Raw genomic sequence first — 14,787 nt, 5'->3', positions numbered from 1 at the left:
CCAAGAGAATCAGTGATGCAGGGAAAAGAGACGTTTCAATATTGATTCTGGGGACACAGAGTTATCCCATGGTTCATATTATAATCTTGCTGGATTGGGCTGTGGAATTGTTATTTTTCTTGTAGTTTAACTTTGTTATGCTTGTTTGTATTCTTACATAATTACTGACATACATGAGATTGTTCAGTGTTTAAAGTTGACACAGCATTTTTCTGAAAATCTCTTAGTTCCTGTGTTTTTTGCCCGATCCGGGGGTCGATGTTCCTGTTCCGTTTTTGTGCGGGGAGAGGGTAGTTGGTGGTTGATAATTGGTTGTTATTATTTTCATCTTGGTTTCAAGGAGAAGAGGAATTTCACAATTGTATACTTTAATAATAAATGAACCTTTGAATGGTTTCTAACCTTTAGTTTCAGAGGCAGATATAATTTTCCTTCAATATGGCTATTTAATTTGTTAACCGTTATATTATTGGTTATATTCCTATCTCAATGGAATCATTTGCTTGGTTTAAGAAGATCAGATCTCCTCTGTTCACTCTTTCACTCTTTTTTCATCAGCTTCTCTTCCTCTGTTCTTTTCCTGCTCTTCTCTTTACCTCTTTGACTCTCAACGCGCTTTCCACTATTTTCATTGGTTCTTGGACCATTTAGTAAAATAATCATAAGCAACAAGTCTTATGCCTCTTTCTTAACTTTAGAAGAATACTTAGATCACAAAAGCATCAGACTGACCAGCCCCATCAGCGAGACTCCCACACAGAATATGAATAAGTTTCACTATAGCAAACAGAACAATTAATGACACAAAATGTGATCATGTTTCTCAACATGAAGATCAAACCCGCAGTAACTCACCACTGCGCTCTTGATAATACGGGACGATAAGCCGGAGCCTGTCTTGATCAAACACACCACACGTCCATTTCCCTCTGCCTCTGTCAGCTTTCTGTACGATCAGACTCAGTGATTTCTCGTCCCCAGTCAGTGTTTTGTCTCGAACAGTTTCACCGTCTCCGTTGATCCAAACCAGTTTGGTTGATGCAGTGACATCAGACACAGAGCAGCTCAGGGTAACGGTGTCTCCCTCAGTCACTGTATCAGATGGTTCAGCTGTGACTGTGGAAACAAGCAGCTTATTTACATTTTAAACAATGACTTAATTGGTAAAAACAACTGCAACATTCTGTCTCCCACCTTTCACTGTGATTAGCTCAATGGTCGGAAATGTATTTGATCCCAGAGAACAATTGTAAATTCCAGCATCTCCAAACAAAACCGGGACAATCCTCACATTGAAATCCTTGCCATTGAATTGTACCAGCGAGGTCACCAGTCGATGCCTAAAGTCGATACTGTTGACACTGATGGGCTCAGAATATCTTGCAGCCGCTATTTGTTTCTGGTGGTTCTGACGTTGACTTGATCCCCAGTTCCACTCAGCAGTAGAGTAATAAGTAGAACGAGAATAGCAAATCAGGTGGAGTTCACTGTAATCTGTGCTGGGACGGTAAAGGGTGTAACGCTTCCGATATAAAGCTGTATCAGAGAGACAGTGGAGAACATAGTCACCTGTTATAACAGTCTATTTTCAGAGACAATGATGAAAAATTCTCATCCACATTTATATAAAAACGTTTTATGTTTTGTCCAGCTGTTCAAGGTTTAAATGGTGGCATTTTGTGAATTCCACATAAAAGCAAATTAACTATGAAAAAAGTACTTATTACAGTTTGGTTTCAAAAGACTACAATCTTCCAAGGGGTTCACTCCCAACATTACATGAACCACCTATTATACAAATGTAATTTTAGATCCAACATTTGATAACAACACTTACACGTGTCTAATTACACGTGTCTTCTGTACAAATCTGACAGAAGAGCCTCCTTCCTGTGTGCTGTGACTGTTACACAGAGAAAAGCAGGCAGCTACTCCACAGAGAGACTTTCTGGAAGCTTCTGTCTAACTATTGATGCAAATTACACAGGACTGTTGATCACAGACTATACTCTTTCAAGGGGTTCACTCCCAACATTACATGAACCACTGATGATACAAGTGCAATTTTAATATCCAACAGTTGATAACAACACTTACGTGTGTCTACAGTAAAATCTGCTTTGCTTGTGAGAACAATGTTTCCGTTTTCCCGCACTTCACACTGATACAACTTCCCATCCTCCACTGTAACGTGTCGGACCGTCAGATAGACGGTGTTATTCAGGCGGATCTGATCAGTGTTTCTCCTGTTCTGCTGGGATGAGCCCACTGGTTTCCAGTGGAGACTGACGGTATCTGGGAGTCTGGAGATGGTACAGCTGAGGGTGGCGTCACTGCCCAACAGAGGCCGCTGTGAACTCGTCTCAACTGTGAGAAACAGACCAATGAGATTCAGAGTGAGTGGTGACGTGTACAGTCCAATGATCGGGCTCGAACTGAACTCAGGATGTGACCGTCAAGGAAAACTGCAGATGCTGGAAATCTGGAATACAAACTACTCCGATGATGTGTGTTTGACTGAAATCATTAACTGTTCCCCTTTCTACAAATGCTGCCTGATCTGCTGGGTTTTCCAGCATTTTCAGTTTTGACCTCAGGATGTTTCTGTTCTCAGCAGTTCTGCATTAATGTGTGCATCCAAGTCGCGGAATTGCACAGCAGGGCCATTGGAACTCAGCCCAGCTCAGCCTGGGTTAGTGAGGCAAATCAGAACCAGGGACCTTTCCCCTGAACCCACTGGAGTGTCAGAGTTCAGCTCAGGGACAACCTGTTTGAAGGGGCTTCTAACTTTCGACACCCCAGTAGGCAGGAGATTTAATCTCACCAGCGGAAGGTGCACTGGAACTGTAGCGACTGTCTTACCAGGATTACCGTATTACATGGAAAAGTCACCAGTCTGACTCTGTCCTCAGGTGCCAGCACACTTCAGTAAGTCAACCTGACACATGCCTGGGAGACTGTGGACAAGATTGACATCATAGATCATTGCAGTTACAGAATGTTGAAATTGTACAGGACGTTGGTGAGGCCACCTGCAGAGTTCTGTGTGCAGTTTTGGTCACCAATCTACAGGAAAGTTGGAAATATTGCAGAAAAAGTAGAGACAACAGAGAAAAACTTAGAAGGATGTTGCCAGGTCTGGAAGACTTGAATTATAAGGAAAGATGGAACATTTCCGGACTTTATTCCTTAGAATGTAGAAGATTGTGAGATTTGAGGGGTATAGATAAGGTATATGCAAGAAGGCTTTTTTCGACTAAGGTTGGGGTGGACCACAACCAGAGGGCATGGGTCAAGGGTGAAATGTGAAAAGTTTAAGACCATAAGACCAGAAGACATAGGAGCAGAATTAGGCTACCTGTCTCATCGAGTCTGCTTCATCATTCAATGATGGCTGATCTTTTATTTTCTATCTCCTCCTCAACCCCGTTTCCCGGCATTCTCCCTGTAATCTTTGATGTCATGTCCAATCAAGAACCTAACAACCTCTGCCTTATATACTCCCAATGACCTGGCCTCCACAGCTGTATCAGGCAACAAATTCCACAAATTTACCACCCTTTGGCTGAAGAAATTTCTCCGCATCTCTGTTTTGAAAGGGCGCCCCTCTATCCTGATGCCATACCCTCTTACCTAGACTCTCCCACCATGGGAAACATCTTTTCCACATCTACTCTGTCTAGGCCTTTCAACATTCGAAAGGTTTCAATGAGGTCCCCACCCTCCCATCTTTCTGAATTCCAGTGAGTACAGACCCAAAGCCATCAAACGTTCCTCGTATGATAAACCTTTCAGTCCTGGAATCATTCCTGTGAAGCTCCTCTGGATCCTCTCCAATGCCAGCACATCTTTTCTAAGATGAGGGGCCCAAATCTGGTCACAATACTCAAGGTGAGACCTCACTAGTGCCTTATAAAGCCTCAGCATCACATCCTTGCTCTTACATTCTAGACCTCTTGAAATGAATGCTAATATGGCATTTGCCTTCCTCACCACCAACCTGCAAGTTCACCTTCAGGGTGTTCTGCACAAGTCCCTCTGCATCTTAGATTCCTGGATCTTCTCCCCATTTAGAAAGTAGTCCACACATTTATTTTACTACCAAAGTGCATGACCGTGCATATCCAAAATTGTATTTCATTCGCCAATTTCTTGCCCATTCTCCTAATCTAAGTCCTTTTGCATCCTACCTGTTTCCTTAACACTACCTGCCCCTCCAACAATCTTCCTATCATCTGCAAACTTGGCAGCAAAGCTATCTGTTGCATCATCTAAATCGTTTATATACAGCATGAAAGGAAGTGGTCCCAATGTCAGCTCCTGTGGAATACCACTAGTCACTGGCAGCCAACCAGAAAAGGATCCTTTTATTCTCACTCGCTGCCTCCTATCAATCAGCTAATGCTCTAACCATGTTAGTAACTTTCCTGTAATCCCACGGTCTCTTAATTTGGTAAGCAGCCTCATCTGTGGCACCTTCCTGAAGGAAACCATGCTGACTTTGTACTACCTTGTCTCGTGTCATCAAGTACTCCATAACTTCATCCTTAGCAATTGACTCTAATATCTTTGCAACCACTGAGGACAGCTAATTGGTCTGTGATTTCCTTTCTGCTGCCTTCCTCCTTTCATAAAGAGTGGAGTGACATTTGCAATTGACAAGTACTCTGGCACCATGCCAGAGTCCAATGATTTTTGAAAGGTCATTTCTAGTGCCACCATAAACTCTAACGTTACCTCTTTCAGAAACCTAGGGCACTTTTCCTCTGGTCCAGGTGACCTACGTACCTTTAGATCTTTCAGCTTTTTGAGCACTTTCTCTCTTGTAATAATAACTGTACCCACTTCTCTTCCTTCACAGACTACAACATCAGGCATACTGCCAGTGTCTTCCATAGTGAAGACCAATGTAAAATACACATTTTGTTCATCAGCCATCTCTTTGTCCCCCGTTATTATTTTTCCGGCCTCATTTTCTAGTGACCCTTATCCACCCTCATTTTTCTTTTATTTTTTACATACTTGAAAAAACTTTTACTGTCCTCTTCGATATTATTTGCTAGCTTGCTTTCATAGTTCATCCTTTCCATCCTAATAATTCTTTTGGTTGCTCTCGGTAGGGTTTTAAAAGCTTCATAATCCTCTGTCTTCCCACTCATTTTTGCTTTGTTGTATGCCCTCTCTTCTGATTTTACATTAGTTTTGACTTCCCTTACTTTATACTTCATACCTTATTGTCGCCAAACAATTGATACTAGAGCGATATTTGATTCTGCGCTTTGCGCTCCCTGGAGTACAAATCGATAGTAGATATTAAAAGTTTAAATTATAAATCATAAATAGAAAATAGAAGAGGGAAAGTAAGGTAGTGCAAAAAAACCAAGAGGCAGGTCCAGATATTTAGAGGGTATGGCCCAGATCCGGATCAGGATCCGTTCAGCAGTCTTATCACGGTTGGAAATAAGCTGGTCCAAAATCTTCCCTTATCAGCCACAGTTGTACTATTTTACCATTTGTGTATTCCTTCATTTTTGAAATTCAATGTCCTGCAGCTTTCTCATTACTCCAAGAAATTCATGCCATTGCTGCTCGGCTGACATCCCTGCCAGCAGCTCCTTCCAATTTGCTTTGGCCATCTCTTCTCTCATACCACTGTAATTTCCCTTACTCCACTGAAGTATTGCTACACCAGACTTTACTTTCTCCCTATCAAATTTCAAGTTGAACACAATCATATTGTGATCACTGGTTCCTCCGGGTTCGTTTACGTTAAGCTCCCTGATGGCCTCTGGTTCATTACATAACACCCAATCCAGTATAGGTGATCCCCTAGTAGGCTCAATGACAAAAAGCTCTGAAAATCTATCTCTTAGGCATTCAACAAGCTCACTCTCTTGAGATCCAATACCATCCTAATTTTCCCAATCGACTAGCATGTTAAAATCTCCCATGACTACCATAACATTGTCCTTTACACTCACCTTTTCTATTTTCTGTTGTAACCTGTGGTCCACATCCCAGCCACTGTTGGGAGGCCTGTATGTAACTGCCATCAATGCCCTCTTAAGGGGAACATGACAGGAAAGTCGTCAGTGTGTGAAATGAGCTGCCAATACAAGTGGTGCATGTGATTTCAACGTTTAAGGCAAGTGTGGACATGAACATGAAAGGTTAGGGGATACAGGGCTATGGTCCTGGTGTAGGTCAATGAAAGTAGGCTGTTTGAATGGTTTTGGAATGGACTAGTTTGTCCGAAGGGCCTGTTTCTCTGCTGTACTTTTCCAAGACTCTTTGACTCTATTTAATGTACCTGGGCAGGTCTCCAATTATTGACCCTCCATGAAGAAGGTCTCTCAGAGAGAGGCTGGTTCTCTAAAAGAATTCCCTGACTTTGTCCATCCTGGAACATGGCAAGAAATAATGAAATCCAGGGGTGTGTAGGTTAATGGATATTCTGCTGTGGTGAATTCAATCTGGTGTAATTTCATTCCAGGATCAATGGTCTGAGGCCAGTCCTTTGGTCAGGATGGCACTTCAGGACCTAACTCTACTGTTCCTTAGTCTGTCTGACAGCGACACATCATAAGCCAAAGGAACTCAGCAGGTCAGGTAGCATCTCTGGAGAGAAATGGACACAGACTGTGCATTTCTCTGCATTGGTGCTGCCTGAGCTGTTGAGTTCCTCCAGCACTGTGCATTTCTCCAGATTTCAGCATCTGCAGACTTTTGTGTCTCCATGAGACAGTCAGCTTTCCCCTCACCAACCCAGCATGCAGCACTAATTTTAGGCTAACAGACAGGATTGGGCTGGGTTGTGTAGCTCACAGCTCTGATTCTCCAGAGGACAAAGATTGGCTGGGAGCAACCTGGAGCCAATTGGCAATGCCATATATAGTGGCAAGGTCTAACTGACTGGCTTTATGTCATATAGATGGGACAGACTAGCCCCACCTGCACAACTGTGGAGAATTGTCCACAGGAGATAGAGTCACACTCCCAGGTTGGTCCCCTGCTGAAGCTGCCAGAGTGTTGGAATGTTTCGGAATGGCACCAATTATATTAAAATTAAATAAATAGATATTTTCATTTAATAATTATTTAACATATAATATCATTTGAAAATACTTATAAATGAACAAATTCAGCTAAACACAAACTCAGAATCAAGTAATTTCCTTTCTTGCACCCTTTCCTCCTCACCCTGTAAATTCTCCAGTGAAATGAGTGACCTCGCACCAGGACCACCAGCAGTTTTTCCCACTGTCAATGCCGGGGAATATCAGTGTATTCCTACAAAACCCTGGTTGTACGTGTAGAGTGCAGCAATTGAGAGTGCCAGCAGATTCACCTCCTGTAAATGCCAGCAAGCTGGGAATTTCACCTTAGCAAACACAGGACTGGAAGTCCTTTACTTGCTCACATTTCACATAGGGAAATTCCAGCTGTTCTCTATTTTTGGTCTCCGCATGGTAATTTTGATTCAAGAATGCAAACAAGTTTAAGATGCAAACAACAGGAATTCTGCAGATGCTGGAAATTCAAGCAACACATATCAAAGTTGCTGGTGAACGCAGCAGGCCAGGCAGCATCTGTAGGAAGAGGTGCAGTCGACGTTTCAGGCCGAGACCCTTCATCAGGACTAACTGAAGGAAGAGTGAGTAAGGGATTTGAAAGTTGGAGGGGGAGGGGGAGATCCAAAATGATAGGAGAAGACAGGAGGGGGAGGGATGGAGCCAAGAGCTGGACAGGTGATTGGCAAAAGGGAATACCAGAGGATTATGGGACAGGAGGTCCGGGAAGAAAGACAAGGGGGGGGGACCCAGAGGATGGGCAAGAGGTATATTCAGAGGGACAGAGGGAGAAAAAGGAGAGTGAGAGAAAGAACGTGTGTATAAAAATAAGTAACAGATGGGGTACGAGGGGGAGGTGGGGCATTAGCGGAAGTTAGAGAAGTCGATGTTCATGCCATCAGGTTGGAGGCTACCCAGACGGAATATAAGATGTTGTTCCTCCAACCTGAGTGTGGCTTCATATTTACAGTAGAGGAGGCCGTGGATAGACATGTCAGAATTGGAATGGGATGTGGAATTAAAATGTGTGGCCACTGGGAGATCCTGCTTTATCTGGCTGACAGAGCGTAGGTGTTCAGCAAAGTGGTCTCCCAGTCTGCGTCGGGTCTCGCCAATATATAAAAGGCCACATCGGGAGCACCGGACTCAGTATATCACCCCAGCCGACTCACAGGTGAAGTGTTGCCTCACCTGGAAGGACTGTTTGGGGCCCTGAATGGTGGTAAGGGAGGAAGTGTAAGGGACATGTGTAGCACTTGTTCCGCTTACACGGATAAGTGCCAGGAGGGAGATCAGTGGGGAGGGGTGGGGGGACGAATGGACAAGGGAGTTGCGTAGGGAGCGATCCCTGCGGAATGCAAGGGGGGGGAGGGAAAGATGTGCTTAGTGGTGGGATCCCGTTGGAGGTGGCGGAAGTTACGGAGAATAATATGTTGGACCCGGAGGCTGGTGGGGTGGTAGGTGAGGACCAGGGGAACCCTATTCCTAGTGGGGTGGCGGGAGGATGGAGTGAGAGCAGATGTACGTGAAATGGGGGAGATGCGTTTAAGAGCAGAGTTGATAGTGGAGGAAGGGAAGCCCCTTTCTTTAAAAAAGGAAGATATCTCCCTCGTCCTAGAATGAAAAGCCTCATCCTGAGAGCAGATGCGGCAGAGACGGAGGAATTGCGAGAAGAGGATGGTGTTTTTGCAAGAGACAGGGTGAGAAAATGAATAGTCCAGATAGCTGTGAGAGTCAGTAGGCTTATAATAGACATCAGTGGATAAGCTGTCTCCAGAGACAGAGACAGAAAGATCTAGAAAGGGGAGGGAGGTGTCGGAAATGGACCAGGTAAACGAGGGCGGTGTGAAAGTTGGAGACAAAGTTAATAAAGTCAACGAGCTCTGCAAAGTTTAAGATGCAACTGAATTAATACATATATCCCTTTGTGAAGTTGCCCTTATGGAGTGAACTCTCTGACAGGGTCCAAATTCCACAGAAATTGGCTTCCTCATTGATCTTGACCAAGTGAGCCATTGACATGGTCCACTGGGTAACACTGATCAGTAGTTTCAATGTCCAGTCTCACCCCAGACCCACCGTGCTGAGATTTATTACAAGTCATCGACATGTTTCACAACACAATTCAGTCCCTATTACACCATGACAGTGAACAGACCATAATACTCACTGAGGGGTAGATTCCATGGCTTCCTGTTCTTGTAGAAAATTGACAAACCATTTTTATGTCTGAGGCAATGAACAAATACTTTTTCTCTTAGTTGTTTTAGTGGGAGAAGTACTTTAATTATTTGCATGGAAACATGTTATTGATCTTTGTCTGGCCCACTCACCTTTAATCCCAAAGTTTTCATATTATTTCTGAATTTGTTTCCTTGGCTGTGTTTGACTCAGAGTGGACAATACTGCAAGTTCAAAGGTGTATTTACTAATTCTCAAATTAATGGTTCCAGAATTCAGATCCATCTGCTGGTACACGTGTCTCATTCTCGAGTGAGACACCCTGTTCCACCAGGCCTTGTCTGTTCATTGGAAGGGCCTCAGTTTCCAGATGTCTAGCCATGAGTCTGGTTTCCATTCCCAGACAACAGGCCCTTCCCAGTCTCTTTCCCCTCACCAGCCTCTGTGAGCTGCACATTACCCACACCTTCCTCCCTTGTTTCCCATCTCCTCCCCCTTATTCCATACTCCACAGTCCTCTCGTATCAGCTTCCTTCTGCCTCAGCCCATTGCCTCTTCCACCTATCACAGCCCAGCTTCTCACGTCATTCCCTCCCTTTCACATGTACCCACTCTCCTCCCACGGATTCAATTATAGACCAGTGAGCCTTACGTCTGTGGTGGGAAAGCTGTTGGAAAGGATTCTTAGAGATAGGATCTATGGGCATTTAGAGAATCATGGTCTGATCAGGGACAGTCTGCATGGCTTTGTGAAGGGCGGATCGTGTCTAACAAGCCTGATAGAGTTCTTTGAGGAAGTGACCAGGCATATAGATGAGGGTAGTGCAGTGGATGTGATCTACATGGATTTTAGTAAAGCATTTGACAATATTCCACATGATAGACTTATTCAGAAGGTCAGAAGGCATGGGATCCAGGGAAGTTTGGCTAGGTGGATTCAGAATTGGCTTGCCTGCAGAAAGCAGAGTGTTGTGGTGGAGGCAGTACATTCGGATTGGAGGGTTGTGACTAGTGTTGTCCCACAAGGATTGGTTCTGGGACCTCTATTTCTCGTGATTTTTATTAACGACCTGGATGTGGGATGGAGGAAAGGGTTGGCAAGTTTGCAGACGACACAAAGGTTGGTGGTGTTGTGGATAGTGTGGAGGATTGTCGCAGATTGCACATTGATAAGATGCAGAAGTGGGATGAGAAGTGGCAGATGGAGTTCAACCCGGAGAAGTGTGAGGTGGTACACTTTGGAAGGACAAACTCCAAGGCAGAGTACAAAGTAAATGGCAGGATACTTTGAAGTGTGGAGGAGCAGAGGGATCTGGGGGTACATGTACACAGATCCCTGAAAGTTATCTCACAGGTAGATAGGGTAGTTAAGAAAGCTTATGGAGTGTCAGCTTTCTTAAGAGGAGGAATAGAGTTTAGGAGTCGTGGGGTAATGATGCAGCTCTATAAAACTCTGGTTAGGCCACACTTGGAGTACTGTGTCAATTTCTGGTCCCCTCCCTATAGGAAGGATGTGGAAGCATTGGAAAGGGTACAGAGGAGATTTACCAGGATGTTGCCTGGTTTAGAGAGTATGCATTATGATCAGAGATTAAGGGAGCTAGGGCTTTACTCTTTGGAGAGAAGGAGGATGAGAGGAGACATAATAGAGGTATATAAGATATTAAGAGGAATAGATAGAGTGGACAGTCAGCACCTCTTCCCCAAGGCACTACTGCTCAACACAAGAGGACATGGCTTTAAGGTAAGGGGTGGGAAGTTCAAGGGGGATATTGGTGGAAGGTTTTTCACTCAGAGAGTGGTTGATGCATGGAATGCACTACCTGAGTCACTGGTGGAGGCAGATAGGCTAGTGAAATTTAAGAGACTACTAGATAGGTATATGGAGGAAATTGAGGTGGGGGGTTATATGGGAGGCAGGGTTTAAGGGTCGACACAACATTGTGGGCCGAAGGGCCTGTACTGTGCTGTACTGTTCTATGTTCTACCAGCTGTCACTCCTCCCTCTACCCCAGTCTTTTATTCTTCTGCCCTTTTCCTTTCCTGTTCTCATGAAGGGTCTTAGAACGAAACATAGACAGTTCATTTCAAATTATAGATGCTAGCTGACCTGTTGAGTTTCTCCAGCATTTTGTTTTTGTTGCTTCTTTTCCTTGCTGTATCTGGTAAAATGATCAAACGATATTTGCTCCTGACAAAAATTTCACAAGCAGATATCAAGAATCTTCCCCCTATTTGTTTTAATGGGAGATTCACTCTTCACTGGGTGAAAGAAATCTCATGATTCTCACAACCTCTGAAATTATTTGAAGATTATCAGAAATTCTTGTCTTCCCCACTTACCTTTGATTCCAAATATTTCATATTGCTTCACGTTTTTCTGTGCTTGAGTTAAAGTGAATAATCCTGCAAATTTAAAGTTGGGTCCGTTAATTATCAGATTACCAGTACTATAATCCAATCTCATTTCCTGGTACAAGTTAAACGATCTCCAGTCATCGTTCCAATTTCCAGTCCACCATCCTGAGATGTTTCTGATGAAAGTCCCCATTTGGTAGGTGTGCTGCTCTGAGTGTGGTTTCCATTCCAAGACAAAAGGGCCATTTCCAGGATTGTCTGGTCTTTCGAGTATAATATCATCATAATTTTTTTCCAAGAAATAAACCTGATCTCTGTTTTCTGTGTAGAGAGAAACAACAACAACTGAATGAATATTTAAGACATATTTCCTTTACCCCAAGTAGGTCATTAATGTTGAACATTTTTTTCCCATTCTTTTTGATCTTCTGCAGAACCTTCAGTGAGACAGATGCAGCTTGTGAAGATCTGTCTGTCTAGAATAACCTAGCTGAATCCAGAGATATTTCATGACAGGAGAGGAGTGATTGGAAGACAGACTGAGGTGGAAGATGGTTGTGCTGGATCTCCATCTGCTCTACCCTGTGACAGGGTTTCTTGAGATGCGTGGGGATCAGGTGGATCCTGCACACACCACACTGCACTGCTAGCCCTTGTCAGGCAAGACCTGAGACAGAATCAACTCGCTCCTTTATCCAGAATTGAACTGAAATGGCTTTATCTCTTACATCCTTCGCTGACATGAGGAGTAAAAATCTTTATGTTACGTGTCTGAATGTGCAAGGTGCAATTTATAGTAACTTATAATAAATAATATGTACAACAGGGAAGTTAATATAACATAGAAATTCAGTTGTGTCAGCATGAATTAATCAGTCTGATAGCCTGGTGGAAGGAGCTGTTCTGGAGACTGTTGGTCCCGGCTTTTATGCTGCGGTGCTGTTTCCTGGATGGCAGCAGCTGGAACAGTTTGTGGTTGGGGTGACTAGGTCAGCAATGATCCTTTGGGCCCTTTTTATGCACCTGTCTCCTTAAACGTCCTGAATAGTGGGAAGTTCACATCTACAGATGCAGTGTGCTGTCAGCTCCACTCTCTGCAGAGTCCTGCAATTGAGGGAAGTACAGTTCCCGTACCAGGTAGTGATGCAGCCAATCAAGATGCTCTCAATTGTGCCCCTGTAGAAAGTACTTAGGATCTGGACCCATGCCGAACCTCTTCAACTGTCTGAGGTGAAAGAGGAGCTGTTGTGCTTTTTTCACCACACAGCCAGTATATACAGACCACATGAGATCCTTGGTGATGTGTATGCTGAGGAACTTCAAACTGTTCATTTAATCAATCCATTTCCTCCCATAGTCCACAAGCAGCTCCTTTGTTTTTGTGACACTGAGGAAGAGAATGTTTTCTTAACATCACTGTGTCAGGGTGATGACTTCTCTGTAGGCTGCCTTTTTATTATTTTAGATAAGGCCAATCAATGTAGTATCATCAGCAAATATAATTAGCAGATTGGAGCTGTGGGTGGTGACACGGTGATGAATATACAGAGCATAAAGGAGGGGGCTTAGGACACAGCTCTGAGGGGCACCTGTGTTGAGGGTCAGAGGGGTGGATGTGAGGGATCCCACTCTCACCACCTGTCAGCGATCTGAGAGGAAGTCCAGGATCCAGCTGCACAAGGCAGGGTGAAGGCTGAGGTCTCTGAGCTTCTTGTCGTCTGGAGGGAAGTATAGTGTTGAATGCTGAACTGTCATCTAAGAACAGCATTCTCGCGTAAGCATCCTTTTCCTCCAGATGTGTAAGGACGGTGTGTAGAGCTGTGGCTTTTGTGTTATCTGTTGATCAGTTGTGTCAGTTGGTGAATTGTAGGGGTTCTAGTGTGGGTGATAGTCCTTGACCAGCCTCTCAAAGCACTTGCTTATTCTTGACGAGAGTACTACAGGACTCCAGTCGTTCAGACATGTTACCTTGGTCTTTTTAGGTACAGGAACAATGGTGGATGTTTTGAAGCAGGAGGGCACTCTACACTGGGAGAGGGAGAGATTAAAAATGTCTGTAAACACACCTGACAGTTGTGCTGCGCACTCTGAGTACCCGGCCTGGGATGTTGTCCAGTCCCACAGCCTTGTGACTGTCCGCTCATCCTGCGTACTTCAGTCTCAGAGATGACCAAAGTGCAGGTCGCTTCGCTGGCTCTCCCCAGGGACTCAGTGGTGGCAACATTGAACTGAGTGTAAAAAAGATTTAGCTCATCTGCGAGAGAGGCAGCGATGTTGGAAACTCCACTGTGTTTAGCTTTAAAGTCTGCTATGGCATGCAGACCTTGCCATAAGCTGCGTGTGTTGGTGGAGAGTTGTATCTGGATCTTGTTCCTGTAGTGTTATTTTGCTGCCTTGATGACTTTGGGTAGATCATAGTTGCATTTCTTGAGTTCCTGTTGGTTCCTGATGGCGTAAGCTCTGTCTCGTGTGGTAAGTGCGGCACGCACAAAACTGTTGATCCAGGGTTTCTGGTTTGGATAGACCCCGACCGATTTTTGGGGGACAACATCCTCAATACACTTCCAGATGAAGCTCGTGAGTCATCCTCATCCGGATAAAACTCGGAGTCAACCTCATCACGACAGACATTCCAGTTGATGTCATCAAAGCAATTCTGTAACATAGAGACCAATTGGTTGGACCAACCGTGGACGGTTTTAACTATGGGTGCCTCTTGTTTCAGCTTCTGGCTGTACTCAGCAGCAGCAAGACGGAGAAGTGATCTGATTTTCCAAACGGTGGGTGGAGGAGGGCTTTATAAGCGTTGTGGAAGGGAGAGTAGCAGTGGTCGAGTATGCTGTCTCCCCATGTGCCCACTTGGATGTGTTGACAAAACTTCGGAGCGACCTTAGGCAGTGATGGTCAGTGAGGCCTGGCCTAGGCCATTCCACATTGGGAATGGAGGTTAAAAATCTGTTCTTGATTTGGAAGAATTCATGAACGCCAAGAAGAGGGTGCGCCATCATCCCACCAGCGTAAACAGAGCCTCGAACCATTTGATGAACATGCGGCAAGGTAGTTGGTCAGCAGCCATTTGTGCTACTGAGTTTCGGCCTTTGGCTGAGGACTGTGGCTGGAACGGGGAAGCTTTGGCCCCCTCTGTACTGCCACAGATTCTGAGTCGAATTAATGGATG

The 14,787-nt window shown here is 44.4% G+C and overlaps 2 protein-coding genes across 2 annotated transcripts in view; one reads left to right on the top strand and one right to left on the bottom strand.

The window, feature by feature from the left end:
* LOC140200569 (uncharacterized) overlaps positions 1 to 14,787 on the top strand; it is a 556,670-nt gene that overhangs the window by 192,585 nt on the left and 349,298 nt on the right. The gene's annotated exons all lie outside the window — the stretch shown is intronic.
* Positions 1 to 14,787, bottom strand: part of LOC140200568 (uncharacterized) — an 85,248-nt gene that overhangs the window by 47,162 nt on the left and 23,299 nt on the right. The window contains exons 4-7 of the mRNA XM_072264081.1: positions 11,595 to 11,930; positions 2,098 to 2,367; positions 1,195 to 1,536; positions 856 to 1,116 (exon numbers count right to left, since the gene is read on the bottom strand). Coding sequence (XP_072120182.1) covers positions 856 to 1,116; positions 1,195 to 1,536; positions 2,098 to 2,367; positions 11,595 to 11,930 — 1,209 coding nt within the window. The remainder of the gene's footprint in view (positions 1 to 855; positions 1,117 to 1,194; positions 1,537 to 2,097; positions 2,368 to 11,594; positions 11,931 to 14,787) is intronic.

The sequence above is a fragment of the Mobula birostris genome, chromosome 7 (assembly GCF_030028105.1).
Source record: "Mobula birostris isolate sMobBir1 chromosome 7, sMobBir1.hap1, whole genome shotgun sequence".
In the NCBI taxonomy this organism is placed as follows: Eukaryota; Metazoa; Chordata; class Chondrichthyes; order Myliobatiformes; family Myliobatidae; genus Mobula; species Mobula birostris.
The sequence above is the reverse complement of the archived record's forward strand: the minus strand, read 5'-3'. Positions and strand labels throughout refer to the sequence as shown.